The following is a 20,346-nucleotide window of genomic DNA, read 5'->3' on the forward strand; positions in this document are numbered from 1 at the left end:
TAGATTTGTATGTATTGACATGGAAAAATATAAACAGATTATTAAGCAAAGGCATAGAATAATATGTATTAAGAACACGTACATACACGTACTATGTGTGTATATATGTATCACGTATAGGATCCCCAAAAGGTATATTACTAATGTCTGGCAGGATGGCACCCTAAATAATAACATGCTCCTTTTGGTGCAGAGAATAGGCTCTGGGTAGGTGGAGAGTATGGGTGAAAATGAACTTTTTTTGGTAATTGAAATTTTTCACAGTGTAAATGTAATTCATGTAGCTAAAAATAAAAATGTACCATTTGTGGTATAAAATGTATACAGTTAAGCCACACCTGTCTGATCTTTGAAAAGCTGAGTTAAAAATTAATGATGACTGGTTACCATAGATCACATGTCATATATTTGGATCTATGTAAGTCAAAATCTAGATTGTGAAGGATGTATCATCTGACGGCCTTTTTCCTACTGTGTGTGTGTAAAGATTTCCCACAGGAGTGTCCATCACTTCCCACCATCCCCAATGGATCTCACACAGGGGAGAGGGTTGGCCCCTTTGCCCCAGGATTATCTGTGACTTACAACTGTGAACCTGGTTACTTGCTTGTTGGAGAAAAGACCATTAGATGTTTGTCTTCGGGAAAGTGGAGTGCTGTTATTCCCACATGTAAAGGTACCTACATTTACAACCGATTTTAAGAATTTGGGCTATTCTGGGGCACCCAATTGGCTCAGTCAGGTTAGACTCTTGATTTCAGCTCTGGTCGTGATCTCTCAGGGTCGTGAGATTGAGCCCCGAGTTGGGCTTCATGCTGAGTGTGGTGCCTGCTTGAGATTCTCTCTCTCTCTCTCTCCCCCCCCTTGGCCCCTCCCCCCAACTCATACTCTCTCTCTCTCCCCCCCTTGGCCCCTCCCCCAACTCATACTCTCTCTCTCAAATTAATTAATTAACTAATTAATTAATTAAAAAAAGAATTTGGGCTATTCTGTTATTTGCCACACTTTGCTCATCTTTGGCTTATTTCCTTAGAAGCACAGTGTGAACCTCCAGGACCGTTTCTCAATGGACAGATAAAGGGCCCTCCAAGTCTTCGGGTTGGTGCGACTGTGAACTTTGACTGTAACGAAGGGTGAGTGTCAGGAGGGCCTTGGAGATTTCATTCATTTCGTTTTATGTGTGCATGGTGTGACCAGTGACACCTGCCGAGGGTTCCTCTGTGAGAATCCAGGGAGAGCCTACAGTGAGGCTGGGAGAGAGAATGCTTATGAAAGGGATTGGTACACGTCAAGTAAGTGAATTTGTCTTGGATTTTAAGTGGAGGCTGTTGCTCTCAACACCCACTGCTCAATAGTCCCGAACGACCCCCCCTCTGTCTCTAGGTATCGGTTACAAGGTCAACCTTCCAGTCAATGTGTAATTGCTGGACAGCGGGCTTCTTGGACCAGGATGCCAGTATGCAAAGGTAGGTTAGAAAACTGTGGTTTGCAGCTACTTCCCTGGTCCTTGAACAGAACGCTCCATTCTTGGCTTAACTAAAAGCTTTTGGTTCAGTCATTACTATACAGAGATCTCACATAGACATCTGGAAGGGGTATGTTCTTCACTGAAGCATCCTTTAGCCGCCTCCTTCCTCTCTGCTTACTCAAGTGAAACAGGGTTCCTAGGCTCTTCTTTCTCTGAAAGCTCTATAAGCTTGCCAGCCAGGCCGGGCACAGAAAGGGGATTGTATATTCAGCAGAAGAAATCAAAGTGTCAGCCCAGTAGATATACTCAGGAATAAAGTCCTAAATCATACTTAAAATTATATTGCTATAGCTGCCTTGATTGGTATGTTACAGATTCAAATGTCACTGTCCCTGAACCTAGGAGGGGACAGTGGTACAAGGAACATCCGAGGCATTCTTTGTTTGCAGTACAACAGCAATCTTGTCATTTCTCTCTAATTTCTCTAGAAATTGTTTGCCTGCCACCTCCTTCTATTCTCAATGGAAGACACACAGGCAGCTCTTCGGGGAACTCTCCATACGGAAGCACAGTTACTTACACCTGTGACCCAGACCCAGAGAAAGGAGTGAGATACATCCTTACTGGGGAGAAGACTATCCGTTGTATCACCAATAGTCAGAAGACTGGGATCTGGAGTCACCCTGCCCCAAGCTGTGAACTTTCTAGTTCTGCCATTCAGTGTCCACCTCCCCAGATCCTAAGAGGCCAAATATCATCTGGGCAGAAAGAGCAATATTCCTATAATGACACCGTGGTATTTGCTTGCTCATATGGCTTCACCCTGAAGGGCAGCAAGGCAATCCGATGTAATGCCCAAGGCATGTGGGAGCCATCGGCACCAGTCTGTGAAAAGGGTGGGTGTTCCAATATGTTACTGATTCATTTTTTTGAAGTGTTAGAGGATGGGGTTATGGATTTAAGCAGGGCCTTTTCCAGTTTCTAGTCCCCTCAATTCTACTACATATAGTGAATATAAATTATATAGGTTTTCTTAACATCTCTCCCCCGCTGTTATTTCATTTTGTGGAAGTATCCTTGGGGGAAAAGCATTAGGGATCACTAAGTTGCCTCATTCTTTAGGGAAAAAAATGTTGTTTGTTTCAATACTAATTTTTTTAAGGAAGTAAGCAAAGCCCCCGCCCTAGGGATATATCCTGTTAAACACATAGGAGAGCATTCCTTAAAAAAAGAAGAGACAGGAGAAGAGTTAGAGCCCCGAGTAGGAACTGAACAAAGTCTGCAGCAGCCGAAGTGCAGAAACGAAAAAAGATGAACCACTGATCTAAAAGTACCCAAAACTGAGCTACACATTAATGATAAGTTCTTTGCTTGTTTCTTTCTGTTGTTTATATAACAGAATATATAAACATCTTTTCTTTTCCTTTAGGGTGCCAAGCCCCTCCTACAATTCTCAATGGGCAAAAGGAAGATGGACACATGGTCCGCTTTGACCCAGGAACATCTATAAAGTACAGCTGTGACCCTGGCTATGTGCTCGTGGGGAAAGAATCCATACGTTGTACCTCTGAGGGGGTGTGGACCCCCACTGCCCCCGAATGCAAAGGTGCCAGGCTTTGAATGTAGATGTTTTATGGTTTTGAGGTTGCCTTGAGCTGATTTCTCATCCAGGTCTCTTTTCTTAGTGGCGGAGTGTGAACCTATAGAAGAGCAAGTCTTTAAGAAACCCCAGGGTCAATTTGTTAGACCAGATGTTAACTCTTCTTGCGACGAAGGGTGAGTGAGGGCTGTCTCAGCCTGACCCAGGTCTGGTTTGTCAGGGCACACTACAAACTCTGTCGTCTGTGTTTATCTCAAAAAGCCTTCCTTGTCACCTGTTCGCAGAAGGGTTGATTGCGCTATTGTTGCGTGCGTGGAAACACTGCCTATGCGATGAATGGATGGTGCCGATGCTGTCTACATATTTGTCCCTATTATTTCTTGTCCTAAAAGTGGTGAGTCTGCTTTGCGCCAACAGCTTTGCTTAGCTTAGTGGTCACAAGATGAAAAATGACATGGCTCTTTGTCCCTAGGTATCGGTTAGGGGGGAGTGTTTATCAGAAGTGCCGAGGTGCGATTCCTTGGTTTATGGAGATTCGTCTTTGTGAAGGTGAGTAGCGAAAATGATGGAGGACCTGAAACGGTGTGAGATGTACACATTTCCTGGGAGATTTCTGTCTGAGGCCATGTTATGGGAATCCTAATATTAGATTCTGTTCGATTAACTTTGTCAACAGTTCTAGTTGCACAGTTTTGCTGTCTTTCTGCTGTCACCTCTTTCTACTTCATAGCATGCCAATCAATTTAAATGTATTCACTTTCTGATTCTCTTTTGTGATTTAGCAGTTTAAGGATAATGAGGACAGTGAGTATATGAGCAACCATCCTTAATTTGGGGAACACTATAGTTTAGTGGAGAGAGAGGGGATTGGTGTGGGATCTGTTTCTATTGCTTCATTTGAGCTGGGGCAATTTTACGTAACTCCTTGGAAATTCCAGCCTCTTATCTGAAAACTTAAACTGAGACTCCAGACTTCAAAGTTATTAAAATTAAATGGTACTATCCCTACTTTGTAGATGAGAAAATCACCTGTCAAAAGTAGATGCTCTATTGACAGCGATTCTTGGCTAACCTATCCTATCACCTCAGCACAAAGATGATACTCAAAAAAGCTTAATTCTACCCACCCCCATGCCTTTTATTCACTTATTGGTTCCTTTAAAAAACAATGATTTTAACTACCAATTTACTACTAGACTTCACTGCCTCACAATATGATACTGATGAACATGTTCACTTTTAACAAAGATTTCCATTAGAAAAATCTTTGCTAGGATATCTGTTTAAATCGAGTTTTACATACATAAGGAGCTTTGATGTTAACTCTTATCATCAAAATTCATCCATATCTTCCAGGAAACCTGATAACAACAGGTTCATAACCAGCTTCATTTCTCTTCTTTGGTGTCTTCATTTCTCTTCTTTGGTGTTGCTTCGTCTTCTCTTCTTTGGTGTCTCTTCATTTTCTCTTCTTTGGTGTCTAATACTGGAGCAAAATTCTACAGTAAATTCTCATCTCTCCAGAAATCATCTGCCCACCACCTCCTGCCATCTACAATGGGAAACACACAGGGAGTTCCTCAGGAGATATTCTATATGGAACCACGGTCACTTACACATGCAACCCTGGGCCAGAGAGCGGAGTGGAATTCAACCTCATTGGGGAGAGCACCATCCGTTGTATAAGCAATGACCAAGAGAGGGGCACCTGGAGTGGGCCTGCCCCTGTCTGTAAACTTTTCCTCCCTGCTGTTCAGTGTCCACCTGCCCAGGTTGCAAATGGATACAAGATATCTGGCAAGGATGCCCCATATTTCTACAATGACAGTGTGACATTCAAGTGTAATCATGGATTTATTTTGAAGGGCAGCCATCAGATTCGTTGCAAAGCCGATAGCACCTGGGATCCTGATATACCGGTTTGTGAAAAAGGTAAAGACCCAATGGGGGAAAATGAGGTATTTACTTATTTATTCTTGTTTATTAGCTCCAACCCAAAACTAGAGTTGTAGAAAAAGGCAAAGGTGCACAGATTACTATCCCATTTCTTCATTCTGTGATGGAATGTCCTATGTGTTTTTATGTGTTCTTCATGTAAATGCCCCCTTGGATCTGGGATATATTCAGGGTAGATAATGAGAGGAACTTTTTAATTTTTTTCAAGTTTTTATTTAAATTCCACTTAGTTAACATACAGTGTAATATTAGTTTTAGGTGTAGAATTTAGTGATTCAACATTTCCATACAACACCCAATGCTCATCACAAGTGCCCTTCTTAAACCTCATCACGGATTTCACCCATCCCCCACCCACCTCTCCTCTGGCAACCATCAGTTTGTTCTCTATAGTTAAAAGTCTGTTTCTTGGTTTTCGAGAGGACCTTTTTAAAGGTGCCTGGTTCCTGCGAAAGAGCAGAAAACATTTAGTAATTACAGCTTCATAATTTTTGGCTTAAAAGTTTCAGATTGTCTGCTGTCAAATGTTGTATACTTAATGTTCTTGAGTATATATTTCTTTTTTTCTTGTTGGTATTTATGTGGGGAGTTTTCTCTTCAGGCTGCCAGCCACCTTTTGGGCTCCAGCATGGTCAGCATACAGGTGGAAATAGGGTCCTCTTTGTCTCTGGGATGACTGTAGACTACACCTGTGACCCTGGCTACTTGCTTGTGGGAAACAAATCCATTCACTGTATGCCTTCAGGAAATTGGAGTCCTTCTCCCCCTCGGTGTGAAGGTACTTTCAGTTGCAGAGTTGTTTTTCTCTGTGATATCAGGCATGCATAAATAATTCAAATTTTGCTCTTCTAGAAGCACCATGTCAACCTGTGAGAGATTTTCAAGAGCCTCCCATTCATTCACATGTGATACCAGTCAATACATCCTGTCAAGATGGGTGAGTATAATATGGTCCATTCTGAAAAGGGGTCTCCACCTCATTTTGTGCATTAATTCTGTCCTCAGCTTGTCTTAGTGACTCCCTCTAGAGGTCTCTCATTGTCACACTCACAGGGAATGTGAGGTTCCAAAGGTCTAACTAACATCTCTCTGACTTTTCAGTCCTTACTTGACATGGAAATGACTTTGCTGTGGAAAACTCTATGTCTGAAGTAGTTTTCTTACTTGGAGGGCCAAGAGTTTTAGCTCCTTGTCTGCCAAAGCTCTTATTTAGAAGTGCCCCTGTATTTGTGGTTTGAGGAAGCTAGGTTGCAGAGATGTGATACTGGGAAGAGGAAATGCATTACAATCTCTCTCTAGGTACCGGTTGACAGGACATACTTATCAGAAGTGTCAAGATGCTGAGAATAGGGTTTGGTTCCAAAAGATTCCACTTTGTAAAGGTAAGTTAGAAAAAAAAACTGTCATTGGGGTAGTAAGGGGTTAGAGAGGGAAGGCCACTGAAGAACTAGCCTTATAACTACCTCAATAGTCTATGTGTTCTGTCTCATTGTACATAAGACAAATCTTTCCGTGTTTGGTCAGCGCTGGCATTGGGGAAAAAAGTGGTCAAGTAGGAACTGAGTATTTGCTATATATCTGCTCAAGATTTAAGAAAAAACCATATATATGGCCTTTATTTCTAGTTTATGGGAACATAGCTATATTTATTCCTCTCATAATACTTTGTTTTCTGAATTTTTTTGGAATGAGTATGTATTACTCACATAGAGAATTTAATAATGCTGTTTTAAAGGAAACATCACCTGGGTTCTAAAAATCTAAATTCTTGTATGGTTACGTGCAGTACGAGCAGTTGCCTAGTTTCCTTTGTGCCTGACTGAAGACTGTCCACCTTGGTGTGCTAGCTGAAGCAGAATTTCCTAAATCTCTTCTGCAGTAATTCACTGTCAGCCTCCACCCATGATTGACCATGGAAGGCCCAGGGGCGTCATGGCAGGACCCTTCCGATATGGAAATGAAGTCTCTTATGAATGTGACCAAGGATTCTCTCTTCTGGGAGAGAAAAATATACGATGCATAAGTGATTCTGAAGGACATGGATCTTGGACTGGACCTTCCCCAAAGTGCTTAAAATCTCCACCTGTGATTCACTGCCCTAGCCCAGAAGTCAAACATGGGTACAAGCTCAACAAAACTCGTTCCTCATATTCCCACAATGACACAGTGTATGTCGCCTGCAATCCTGGCTTCATCATGAATGGCAGTCACGTGATTAGGTGTCATACCAATAAATGGGTGCCAGGTGTACCGACTTGTATCAAAAAGGGTAAGATATTTTAAGGAATAAGGGATGGGGTGTTGCCCAGAATGAAGAAAAAGGGCTTTGAAATTGCACTGACCATTCAAACTACAGAAAAGCATGTAAAAGTGACGGCAATCACATTGTTTTACAAGATACCTGCCTTGTCTTCTCCTCTGATTTTTTTTATCCCTTCCCTTTCTAGGTGTGCTGAGCAAAAGTACATGAGAAGATAATGGTTAACTGCCAAACTGATGGAGTCTCTAAAATTTATTCTTTTTACTAATTTATAATTAAAAAAAAACACACATACTTTTTGGGAGGGCAAGTGTTTGGCAATAATATTGCTTGATAATTTGATATTTAAGGCTGTGAAACCAGCCAGAAAGAGAACTTTGGGTTTGTGGAGATGAATGTTGCCCTTCAAACCCATCAAATTGTCTTTCTTGTCATTATAGTTATCATTCAGCAGTTTTATTCCTGTCAGTAACTATCTACAACAGAGGCTGCCAGTCGGTGCCCCAAGAACTGAATTCAGCTCACCAGAATGGTTTTCTTTGGCTAGCACAGTAGTCTCATCCTAAGTGAAACCCATCTGCACAGCCCAAGATAAACAGTGAATGTGTAATACAGTGAGGACCCCCTTTGCTTTCCTGAAAGACACCTGTATCTTGAACCAGGTGATGGCTGCCATTTTTAGGACAGATGTTCTCTGATTTGTCATATCTGGTGGCTTTACTTCCTGGTTCCAGAAGGCATTGGAGTGTAAGACCCTTAAACTATAGCCCCTTCGCTATTTAAAGGGAAAAGAAAATACTATTACCTGATAGATTACAACCGTGGGCCACGACCATTGATGTTTCATTATGCTACTTTTGACATTTCTTCAGATCTCATATGATATATGTAGGCAATGCAAATTTCTGTCCAGTGCTACTTGGTTTAGGTAGAATGAGTATTTCTTGATACCAATTAGTTGCCTTGTTCCCTACCTTCTTTCAGTATTGCTGTCACCCACAGATAGTGTTGGCTATATGTTCCTTTGTGTTAAATTAAAGATCCTTTTTTATTGGTGTCTAAGCTTCCTTAGGATGTCAACCTCCACTTAAGATACCCAACGGGAATCATACTGGTGGAGATATAGTTCGATTTTCTCCTGGAATGTCAATCCTGTACAGCTGTGACCAAGGCTACCTGCTTGTGGGAGAAGCACTCCTTCTTTGCACACATGAGGGAACCTGGAGCCAATCTGCCCCTTATTGTCAAGGTGTGGTGTCTATTATTCTCCTGTTTTTTTTATTCAAATGTCTCTGAAATAGATATTCAGTAGGTATTTCAACTTAAAATAACCAAATAAATGCATTAATTGGCTCATTTAATTAAATGCATTTCATTGGGTTGATTCAATTGGATGAATACATTAATTAGTCTAAATACCACAAAATTAAAAAAAAAATGACTTAGGGTGTAGCTTATCTGAGGAGTGATCACTTATGTAGCCCTTTAAATATAGAAAATTGAAGTACTTATACCAATTAAACAACTAAAGTGCAGGTTGAATTAACCTGTGGTTGTAGTTATGATAAGTGTGCATTTGACAAAATACTGATAAAAAGCACAATGATCTTGTCAGTATATTTCCTCTGAGTGGTGGTGGAATTATGGATATATTTTTTTATAAAAGCTTCAGAATTTCATTTTCATTAACATAAACAATGCATATGAAATAGGAAGAGTGAGTTAATATCTAATATTTATCAAGCACTTTTTACTAAATGCCAGAAACTGCACACAACATCTTACATGCGTTATCTCATTAATCTTCCTGAGAACCAGATGAAGTTCGTGCCATTATTATTCCTATATGACAGATGAGGTCTCGGTAGAGTGGAGAGATCTGTAACTGACCCAAAGTCACACAGCTGGGGAGTCCTAGAGTCATGATTCAAATCCCAAACCTCCTGCTATTGCCCCCTATGGTGTGAGATGAAAGGAGAAATGAGGAAGTATGTTCTGTATGGACAATTATAGAGTAACAGTGGAACAGATGAAACAGTCATTAAGAATTCTTAATATCACCCATTCAGCCTTTACCATTTCTCAAAGAGGCCATTAAAATTATCCAACACTATTAGTTTAGAAACTAAAGCTCAAAGAAGGAAAATAATCTGGCTTAAATTACCTAGAGGTAATTGAGATGGATGGTTGACACAGAAAAACTCTGCCTAAGATGTTCTTTTGTGTTCTCACAGTGAGGCTTTCCTTACTGAGAATGAACCGAGTTGGTTTCATAAACCTTTCCATTCAGGGCAGTATCTACTTCCTTGAGAAAAGGCTAAAGTATGACCCAGCTTCAATGAGCTTTCTTTCATTTCAGAGGTAAACTGTAGCTCCCCAGAGTATATGAATGGAATCCAGAAGGGGCTGGAGCCTGGGAAAATGTATCAGTATGGTGCCATCGTCAATTTGGAGTGTGAAGAGGGGTATACCCTGGAAGGCAGTCCCCAGAGCCAGTGTCAGGATGATCAGGGATGGAACCCGCCCCTGGCTGTCTGCAAATCACCAGGTAACAGCAAAAGGCTACCGTGCTCATACTTGTCTCACTGGAGAGAAGAAGAGTGAGGAGTATCCATCAATGTTAGGGACTTCTAGGTTTTAAATTGATGTGGGTCTGTGACCAGTGCTACAGTAACAGATGAATTTGAAGTTAGTGGTCTATTCTAGAAAAAGCAGAACTTTCTGAGGATGAGGGAAGTAAAGAAGAAAATAAAGGGAGAGGAGTACCAACCTACAAGATGCAGAACTAACAACCTTACATTTTGAAAGGAGCTGTTACTGAGATTTCTCTTGCTGAATCTTGGTTTATAAGTACTTAACCAATTTGACAGGGACCTCCAAAAAGTATGTTGAACAACATGTTGTAACACTTACTACTTGCATTCTAACCTGAGAAATCTCTGATTACAAAGTTGAGTATATTGGCTTTTTTCATTCGTGAACTACCCCAACTTACTGTGTTATTTTTTTAAACATCCAGTGAATTGTTACATAAAAAATGAAGGAAGAGTGCATACAATGCAGGGTCCCAATACATCTTTTTAAGTAGATTTTGAGAGAAAGGAGCTGAGTGTTATCTTTGGGGATATTACCACGGGACTTTGGGCTGCACTGAAGTATGCAACTAGACTAATATTTTTGTGATTTTGTACTCTCCTTAGCTTCACTTGCTCCTCTTCTTAGTGGTAAGTTTTCTTAAATATTTGAATTAAATTTCTAATGATGTTTTATTAAAAAAAAATATATATATATATATATATCGAATTTGAGGCCCTATATCCTGCCTGTTATTTTTGTTTTTCACTTTAACTCCTAGGAAATTATCCTTTTTGGTGTCTTAAAGCTCTTTTAATATGTACTTCATATTACAAACTGACACTTTTGGATAGAGTTGAATAAATAATTTAAAAAGCCAACTATGCCCAGTTTTTCAATTGAAAATTGAGTTTATATTAACTTTTGATCTTTTGCATGATTTGGTACTATCAAATAGGCTGACTTATTCTGCAACAGCAAAATATATTTTCCAACTGAGAATTAAATGTTGTTATGCCAAGTCGTGGGATCCTTGTGTCCTGAGCTCCTAATATCACCCCAGTAACAAGAATATTATTAATAAAATTGAAAGAAACAGAAAAGCTCGACAGAAACTTGACTGGAGCCCTGTGGTCAAATGCTTGGTGCTTTAGATTAAAGGTGGACTGGATTGAATCAGAAAAAAAATTAAGCCCAAGTATGATTATTTAGGAATGTAACATTTTATGCCTAACAAAGGATAAGTATAAAGTCCCATAACAATTTCCCCACCACTAGGAACAGCCCCACAATTACTTCAAAACAATATAGGTCACAATTGTCTGGCATTTGATACTTGCTGTTTTGTTTTCTAGGTCTTTCTGCAGGTTCAGTACTTCTTGTATTCTTGATTGGTGTCACCTTATGCACAATATTTAAACACAGAGAACGGTAAGTTCAATGCATCCTTGACCAAAGGGTACAAAAGGTTTTGGCTTCTTGCCTGAAACTAAACTCAGAAGCACAAGTCATATGACAAGAACATTGTAGTGTGGAGTAAGAGATCTTGTGCCATATAGAAGGAAGCCCTCTCTGTGAGAACTTAAAAAATATCAAGCACAGGGGCGCCTGGGTGGCTCAGTCATTAAGGGTCTGCCTTCAGCTCAGGTCATGATCCCAGGGTCCTGGGATTGAGTCCCACATCGGGCTCCCTGCTCGGCAGGAAACCTGCTTCTCCCTCTCCCACTCCCCCTGCTTGTGTTCCTGCTCTCGCTGTCTCTCTCTCTGTCAAATAAATAAAATCTTTAAAAAAAAAATATCAAGCACTTATTTTATTTGAATGATGTTTATTCAGATGATATATATTAAAAAATCTAGAAAATTAAAATTTTAAAAATCCCAGTGGTAACAACTGCAGATATTTTGGTATATTCTTATCTGATCTTATATTCTTTCTCTTTTTCTCTTTTTAACTGAAATTTTGACATGATAGTCCCCTGCTTTAATTTTTTTAATTTGGCTTTTGTCTCTTGTGTCTTTATATTATGTTTTCTTTTTAATTATGTAATAGTATATTGTTCTAGGTATTTCTGTATTATGGAAATTTTAGGTTGCTTCCACATTTATTTTGATAATAAATAAAGATACAAGAGACATCTTTGAATAAACCTTTTTCCACATTTACTTATTTCTGTAGCATAAATGTCTAGAATTACTAAGGGTAAGAGTATAAACATTTAAGATGCCTAATCAATATTGCCAAATGACTTTCCAGGAAGTGTGTTCTAACTTGACCATATGTCAAATAATTAATATATTTTGGTATGTTGTGTTTCTGGACTTCTTTTCCTGCTGTATTGATTTGTCCTCCCATCACAAATTACTTTGTGTTTAATTAATATAGCTTTCTACTATTATATGGTAGGTCAAAAATTCCTTTGCTATAATTTTTTAGGATTTTCCTTTCTATTCTCTTCTGTTTGTTCTTACCAGGTGATTTTTAGATCATTTGGCATCTCCAAAAAACATATGTTGAGACTGCATTTAAGTCTATAGATTAGTCTGTGAGAAACTGACATCTTTTCTGTAATGTGTTCCCATTCAGAAACATCCAAGGCCTTTCTATTTGTTGAAGTAATCTTTTCTCTCACTTGGTTGTTGTTTTCATGACTACTTAAGTATATTGCTAGGTTTCTATGTTTTGTTATGTTTTATTCAGAAATAAGATATACTTTTCTTTTTTAACATTAATTTTCTAAAATTATTTATTTATTTATTTGACAGAGAGAGAGAGCACAAGCAGGGGGAGGGGCAGAGGGAGAGGGAGAAGCAAGCTCCTCGCTGAGCAGGGAGCCTGACACATGGCTCGATCCCAGGATCCCGGGATTATGACCCAAGCTGAAGGCAGACACTTAATGACTGAGCCACCCAGGCGCCCCTAACATTAATTTTCTAAGTATTTTAATCTATAGGGGCGCCTGGGTGGCTCAGTTGTTAAGCATCTGCCTTCGGCTCAGGTCATGATCCCAGGGTCCTGGGATCGAGTCCCACATTGGGCTCCCTGCCCTGCGGGAAGCCTGCTTCTCCTTCTCCCACTCCCCCTACTTGTGTTCCCTCTCTCGCTGTGTCTCTCTCTGTCAAATAAATAAAATCTTTTAAAAAAACCCACAACATTTTAATCTATAAACTAATTTTGCCATCGTAGGTTATGTGATATTTGGTGGGTACACAAAGCAAGTGGTCAAGTAATGGGGAATTTTGATCAGAAAAAAAATTTCATAGTGAAGGAAATCTTTCAAGCAAGCCTCAAGAGTTTGTAGACAAGGAGAAAAAGGCATTCCAAGTGGAAGGAGCAGTTTGAGGCTCGTCTTTCTGTCAGGTATTATAGGAACTCTGTCAGCAATTTGACATAACTGTGTGTGATGGTGACTGAAGGAGAGGGTAACATAGATTTAGGTGTAGGGATGGCCTAAAAGACCCCTCTGACCCATAAATCCTGTGTCAGAATATTCTGATAAGTGCAAAGGATACCATTTTAGCAAATGAGACCATCAGGAAACAGCCTGGGAATGTTTTGTGTGCACAGGTTCTTGAATCTCTGCACGTGCTCGTGTTAGAGAAGATGATCAGGTGAAGCCTTACCAAGTCTCAGGTAACTTCCAGTGGGAGATGACCAAGTCATGTCACCCCAGACATGTCACCCATAAATGCTAGCAAAATTACTTTATTTTTTTTTTCACCAGTAAAATTACTTTAACATGCCAAGTCACCTGGCTCGTGCCATCAGTGCCATCTGGTACATTGTTCATAGTTGTAAAACACCTGGTGTAGACACTGGACAGGAAGGGGTTATATTGAAACTATGTCATGATGGCACCTGTGAACCTGAGGCATTTGTTCTAAGCCCGCCAGACCTGGGCACCTCGGTTCACAGGTGCAATCACAGTTGTGTCAAATTGCTTATGTAGTTCTTATAATACAAGGGTCTTAGAAGGGTCTACAGTTGTGATGTACTTTACACTGTAGTGTGGACCAGAAGATGTACCACATAACCCTCGTTGTGTGAATGACTTCAGGAAAAAAGGGTGTTCTATGACCAAATAACACTGGGAAGTACTACATGCTGTATTTTTCCCATGAAGAGTCACAGCGACCAAGAACATATTTAAAGTCCTACAATAAAGAAAGCCTGTTTAATTTTATTTTTTAACCAGAGTTCCCCAGACTAATTGGACCACAGAACTCTTTTGCTCCTATAATGCTTTCACATCCCCTGGAACTAATTTTTCATTTAACAGTCACTGGGGAGTCTAGAAAGATGGGCAGGGGCTAGATCATCAAAAGCTTTGCATGCCATGACAAGGAGTTGGGGGTTATCCTGTAGGATCTTGAGCAAGGTAATATGTTCAGATAGGCATTTTCATCAGGACGGGCAAGACTGGGTTTTCAACCAAAGCAGCAGTGGTGGGGATTGAGAGGTATCTTCACTATTAAGAAGAGAGGATCTCCAGGATTTAGTGACTTGCCAAATGCTGGGAGAAGGGGCGAAAGGAATGACTTGTGTGGAGGGGATCCAGTGGTTCACCAAAAGAGGAGAGGGGCAGTTTTGTGGAGAAATATAAATTCAGTCCTGCCCTATTACTTTGGGGTACCCACAATGTAAGACTCAAGAGAGAGGCCTGGACTCAGGCAACATTTAACTCACATTTGAAGCCTTGGGACCAAGAAGAACAAAAACGGTAAGAACAGGGGTGAGAACAGGTCTCAGAAGAACAGTAATGCTTAAAAGGGAGGAGAGGAGAAATAATCGGAAGTAGGAGGAGAACTAGGAAAGAGGAGTTTCGGAGAATTCAAGGGAGAAGAGGGTCTTAAGGAAAAGAAAATGGGGATATCATTTACATGGCTTTCCTCACAGGAAGTCAGAAGATAATTTTAGCTGAGTTATTAGAAATTTAGAAAATGTGGTCTCTATCTCTTTCCTTCATGCTACTGAGTTTGTTCTCAGAGGATTACACATGTAGGAAAATTGGCAAACTTTAGGAATGCCTATGAACTCAAATAATTTGATGTTCCTGAGAGATTATTAAGTTTATGAATATGCTTATATCAAATACTATATTTAAGCCTCCATTGATATAAACCAAACATGTATGTTAAGCTACATTCTAAACCTTACTCACTTATTTTATTTCCAACTTGTAACTGACTTCAATTTATTTTCTGATGGTTGATATAGACATTTGAGCTGTCTTAAATATTTCTGTAAATGGATGAGTAATCAATCACTTAGAAATTTTGTCTAAGTAACAAAATATTTTTAAAAGCCACCCAAACATTTGAGAGACACCACTCTTAATGTACACCACTTACAACATACCTATAAGCTGACCTCTTAAATATGGTATGAGTGACATGCTCTAAGTACCTTTAGCAGAAATCTTCCTTATTCAGTAATTTTGTAATATCTTATTTCAGAGTTCTACGTGACAGTGTAATCTCATTTTATTGTTTTTTGCTAATTTTGGCTAAGTGGTTTTAGAAGCACAGTAAAACATATGGGCTTTCTTTTTTTAAAAAAAGATTGTATTTATTTATTTGACAGAGAGAGACACAGTGAGAGAGGGAATACAAGCAGGGGGAGTGGGAGAGGGAGAAGCATGCTTCCCGCTGAGCAGGGAGCCCAATGTGGGGCTCGATCCCAGGACCCTGGGATCATGACCTGAGCCGAAGGCAGATACTTAACGAATGAGCCACCCAGGCACCCCAAGCATATGGGCTTTCAAGGAATAAAAGTAAAATTGTCCTCTTAAAAATTATTTCAAGCTTTTAGTGCTATAAGACTATGTAAGGATTCTGAATTTAACATCAAATATAAAAACTTCCCTTTATGTTAGATTGGAAGACTGTCCCAAAAAAAGGTAAATTTATGGTCATATCCTAAAATAAAAGCTTCTTTTTATTTTTCAAACTGAGGGTCATGGTTATAAGTCATTGAAGGTCTCAGATCTGAGGTAAAGCTACCTACTATCAACTTCTGACTTGGACACTTGGCATCCTAGTAAATTATTTTTATGGGCCTTTCCAAATAATAGGGGTTATAGTGATTATCTCATGTGATACTTAGGACAACAAAATGAATCCTTCATGAAAAGTATTTATCATGTAATGGGAATTATGGAAAACAAACAACTGTGACATGTTTGTAGTAGTCATGGGCAATAAGTAAAGAGTTTACTTTTTTCTTCTTCCATTTAGCAATTATTATACAAATCAAATCCCTAAAGAAGGAGATCTTCATTTAGAAACACAGGAAGTATATTCTATTGATCCATACAACCCAGCAAGCTAATCAGAAGACAAACTGGTATCTAATGAAATTGAAATATTTTTATTCATTTCTATGTCAAAATGTCTTCAATTTATATTTATCAATTTCACAGTGCTAAATATGTATGGTTCTATTGCACACATCTTTAGTAATCATGCACAGAAATTGCTAACTTATCTACTTCATATTGCCAATTAATGCCCCTGTTTTTTTTTAATTCATTCATCCATTCAACAAATACTAAATACATATCATAATAATTAAGAATAAAACAAAAAAGAAGATGAGAAAAATATTTTGAAGAGAAATAAAGTAGAAAAAGGAGCTAGAGCATGGTAGTTGGAAGAGAAGTTCTCACTAAGAAAATGGCATTTGAGCAAAGACTAGAATGAAGGAAGGAGCTAGCCTTATTGGTGGTGGAAGAACATTCCAGAAAGAAAAGCAGGTGCAGAGATCATAAGGTGGTGTGTGCCTGCTGTGTTGGAGACACAGCAAGGAGACCAGTGTGGCCTAGTATGGACTGACCAAGGGAGAAAGAGGTAGGGATGAAGTCAGAGAGGTAAGGGGAGGGCAGGGGGAGCTTCATCATATAGAGTATGCTAGGTCATTGTAATGAGCTTGGTGTGTATTCTGAGATGGAAACCAAATGGAGGGTTTTAGGCAGAGAAGAGAATGATCACCTTAACTGCTGTGTGAAGAATTGAGTGTATGAAGCCAAAGGTGGAAGCTAGGGAGCCAATGAGGACTTTATCACAATAATCTAGGTAAGAAGTTGTGAGTGGCTACCAGAAGGCTGGTGGGAAGAGGTCAGCTTCTGCGTGTATTTTTAAGATAGTGACAGGAGGGTTTGCTGACAGTTTGTAAGGCAGAAAGCAGTGATGATGGCAGGGTTTTTGGCCTGCTGACCAGAAGGATGGAATTGTCATTAATTAGGATGACTGACAATGTGAAAAGGCAGGAGTAGGGAGAAAAACCAGGAGTTTCACTCTGGAGATGTTAGAAATGAGATATCTAATAGGCATCCAAAGAGAAATATCAAGAAGGCAGCTGGGTGTACAAGTCTATGTCAGAGAATAGGTCCAGGCTCAAGACATAGATATGGGCTGTGTCAGCATATGGATGTATGTAATAATGAGATCAAATAAGATGAGCAAGGGGATGAGAAGGGCTAGGGAAAAGTCCATATGCCAGGCCTTGGGTCCTTCCACATCAGGAGTCATGGAGTATGAGAGGGAACCAACCAAGGGTTGAAGAAGCAACCTCTGATACAGGGGGAAAACCCGAGAGCATGGTGTGGTAGAAATCCTGTGAAGGAAGTTTAAGGAGGAGGGAGTGATCAACTCTGTCAAATGCTGCTGATGGCTCAAGAGCAGTAGTGAATACTGACCACTGTGTTTAGCAGCACAGAATTTGTTGGTGAACTTGACAAGAACCATTTTGGTGAAGAGGAAGGAGGCAAACTCCTGACTGAAGTCAGCTTAAGAGAGAATGAAAGGAGATAAATTGGAGATCTCAACTATAGACACCTCTTTTAAGGAGGTTTCTACAAAGAGGCACCGATAGAGGGAACAGATGACAAGACTAAGAAGTAAGGTCAGAAGAACTATTCATTAAGAATGGAGACAGCCCCCAGGCTGACATTTCCATACGCTGATGAGAATGATCTAGCAGGAAGGGGGAGATGATGACAGGAATGAAAAGGAAGAATTGCTGGAGCAACATGTGGGTAAGCAAGAAGGGAGCGGATCAAATGCTCCAGTTGTGGGGGCAGAGCTTAGATTGGAATGTGGCCTCCTTAGCAAGAGAGAAGGCAGAAGGTGCAGGTGTAGACAAAGGCAGGTGGGGAACCGTGATGGCAAATGCATGTGTGGAAGGTCTCTTCTGACAGTTCTGTTTTCTCAGTGGCTAGAAAGCAAAAACAATCACCTGAGAGGAAGATTGGGAAAGGAGATGGTAGGGATTTAAGGAGAAAGGAGAAGGCACTAAAGTCACCATGGGGTTGAAGACTGAATGATGAGGAGTATAGAAAACCTGACAGGCAACATGAAGGGTCCCCCTGAAGTCCCCAGAAGGAGTGGGGGTGAGCATTTGGAGGTCTGCCATGCCCAGCGTTCTGCTGAACGTCTCTCCTGCCTTATCTCAGTTAGCCTTCACTACCACAGTGAGAGGTATGAGCCCGAGGTGAGCATATAACATCCAAGATGAGAAAAGCAAAGCTAACATATCGGCCACAGTCTCAGGATCAGTAATAGGCAAAGGTTTGAATTCAAGCTCAAATCTGCCTTCAAACTGCTTTCTCCTACATAGTCTATAGAATATAAAGATACCACCTCTGCCCTCCTGGAAATCATTTTAGTACAAAAAAAAAAAATAGACATATACATGTCATAGTGTAAGAATAAGTACCACAAACAAGACCCATCTGCCCTCCTGGAAATCATTTTAGTACAAAAAAAAAAAATAGACCTATACATGTCATAGTGTAAGAATAAGTACCACAAACAAGATACAGAAAAACTGCTGTGGTCGCTGAGGAAGAAAAGATCACCTGGTGCTGGGGAGTCATGGAAAAGTGAAAGGGAACAGGGGAGACCCGGCCAGAGTGATGTCTAAACCCAAACCACTGGGGGGCCCAAAGTAACGCTAGTACATAAATATTTGTTGAATGAATGCATGAATAAGAATGCGACTCTTGCTTCAATTTCTCCCTCATTTATTATTCTTCGTATTTATCAATATAAACTTTATTATTTGCTTCAGATCGTGTTATCTGAAGAAAGGGGCCTCTTAACAGAATGATAGCTTCTAAGAGGCTCTGTTCTCTATTGGTTACAGCACTTAGAGTTGGTACATAGAGAACATGAACACTCTCATTATTTAGACTTGGAGTTGCGCCCCTGCTCTTCATGCTGCCTCCTGAACAGAAGTTCTCTTTTTCAGCATGCCTTCTTGTTTGGATCCAACGGAACATTGGTTGGGAAGAAATCATTTTAATCTCAGCAAGTCTGTGTGTATGGTCTCAGCATCAGTGAAAGGACTTCATAAGCTATAACTTCCCATATGCACTTATTCTCAAGCAGAACAAAGAAAGTTTGCTTGCCAATAAAGATGGGAGCCCAGTTTCCCCGCCACATGTTCTTCGAGGACTTTTTGAAGTCCCGCCTGTGATGGGCCTGGCACCAGGCCATAGCCATAAACACATAACTCCAGAAGTATCACCATTTTAAGGAAAGCACTAGAAAGAGCTATCCTCTTCATCTCGACTCTTCTTTTGCAATCCAGCATACTTACTGTTATCATATACCTCTGGTCATAGTGTGGTTTTAATTATTTAAGCCAAGTAGAGAGCATTTCATGTGGTTATGATGGGCATACTTTTGTTGAGAAATCTAATTTTATTTTAATCGTAGCATCTTGCTCTCATATGTTAAACATTTCACTTTTATTTCCACTTGGTTTGAGGGGGTTTCTCTGCACAATTTTTTTTTCATTATGGGAGTTGAGTTTTAATTGTACGGTTTTGGTGTACAAATTCAGGCTTTGGCTGTTTCCTTGGCAGTTCTGGCAGAGCTTTGTTTGGTTCCTTTAAAAATGTGTATAGTAGTCACTCAAATAAATTTTATCTTTTAACAAAAACACTTGCCTTATATGATTTTTTTTCTCCTAGAGTCAATGAACTCTTGTCTTAGGGTTTTTATTTTTATGTTTTTATTTTAATTCCCCATTTAATTCCTGATTTAACATTTATGCATTCTGGATCTCACCACTTTGTTGTTTTAGCCAATTCTCAACCCACAAACTCAGTTCCCTCATCCTCAAGCTTTTCTCTAGCCAACACCTTTCCCCAGCCCTCTCCCACCACCCTCGAAATCCAGCTGCCAATTTTCCTTGTTCTACCATTTATACTTATTGAGAAAATAAAATCTTGCTCACTGGCTACCACAAATTTCTCTCACCATCTTCTCCTAGACTATGCTGTTTGGCATCTTTGGGTTTTTAAAATATATATAGAACATAAAATCTACCATCTTAACCATTTTTAAGTGTACAGTTCAGAAGTGTTAGGTATATTCACGTTGTTGTCCAAGAGATTTCCAGAACTTTCTCATCTTACAAAGTCGAAATGTTATATCCATTAAACAGTAACTCTACATTCCCCTCTCCCTGCAGCCCCCAGCCAG

General features: G+C 39.9%; 1 protein-coding gene across 3 annotated transcripts in view; it reads left to right on the forward strand.

The window, feature by feature from the left end:
• Window positions 1-19,729, forward strand: part of CR2 (complement C3d receptor 2) — a 66,771-nt gene extending 47,042 nt beyond the window's left edge. For 2 of the 3 annotated variants that reach the window (XM_035010427.1, XM_035010428.1), the window contains 17 exons: window positions 488-676; window positions 1,034-1,133; window positions 1,384-1,466; window positions 1,957-2,364; window positions 2,898-3,074; window positions 3,154-3,244; window positions 3,541-3,617; window positions 4,593-5,000; window positions 5,877-5,961; window positions 6,324-6,406; window positions 6,904-7,293; window positions 8,348-8,533; window positions 9,644-9,832; window positions 10,485-10,508; window positions 11,214-11,289; window positions 16,093-16,201; window positions 19,106-19,729. In XM_035010427.1, the coding sequence (XP_034866318.1) occupies window positions 488-676; window positions 1,034-1,133; window positions 1,384-1,466; window positions 1,957-2,364; window positions 2,898-3,074; window positions 3,154-3,244; window positions 3,541-3,617; window positions 4,593-5,000; window positions 5,877-5,961; window positions 6,324-6,406; window positions 6,904-7,293; window positions 8,348-8,533; window positions 9,644-9,832; window positions 10,485-10,508; window positions 11,214-11,289; window positions 16,093-16,186 (2,660 nt within the window). In that variant the 3' untranslated portion in view covers window positions 16,187-16,201; window positions 19,106-19,729. Of the gene's footprint in view, window positions 1-487; window positions 677-1,033; window positions 1,134-1,383; window positions 1,467-1,956; window positions 2,365-2,897; window positions 3,075-3,153; window positions 3,245-3,540; window positions 3,618-4,592; window positions 5,001-5,625; window positions 5,803-5,876; window positions 5,962-6,323; window positions 6,407-6,903; window positions 7,294-8,347; window positions 8,534-9,643; window positions 9,833-10,484; window positions 10,509-11,213; window positions 11,290-16,092; window positions 16,202-19,105 lie in introns of all 3 variants that reach the window. The other variant, XM_035010429.1, reaches the window with a different exon arrangement.
• The last annotated feature ends 617 nt before the right edge of the window (window positions 19,730-20,346 follow it).

The sequence above is a fragment of the Mirounga leonina genome, unplaced genomic scaffold, assembly GCF_011800145.1.
Source record: "Mirounga leonina isolate KUSES-001 unplaced genomic scaffold, KU_Mleo_1.0 Mir_154, whole genome shotgun sequence".
Taxonomy (NCBI): domain Eukaryota; kingdom Metazoa; phylum Chordata; class Mammalia; order Carnivora; family Phocidae; genus Mirounga; species Mirounga leonina.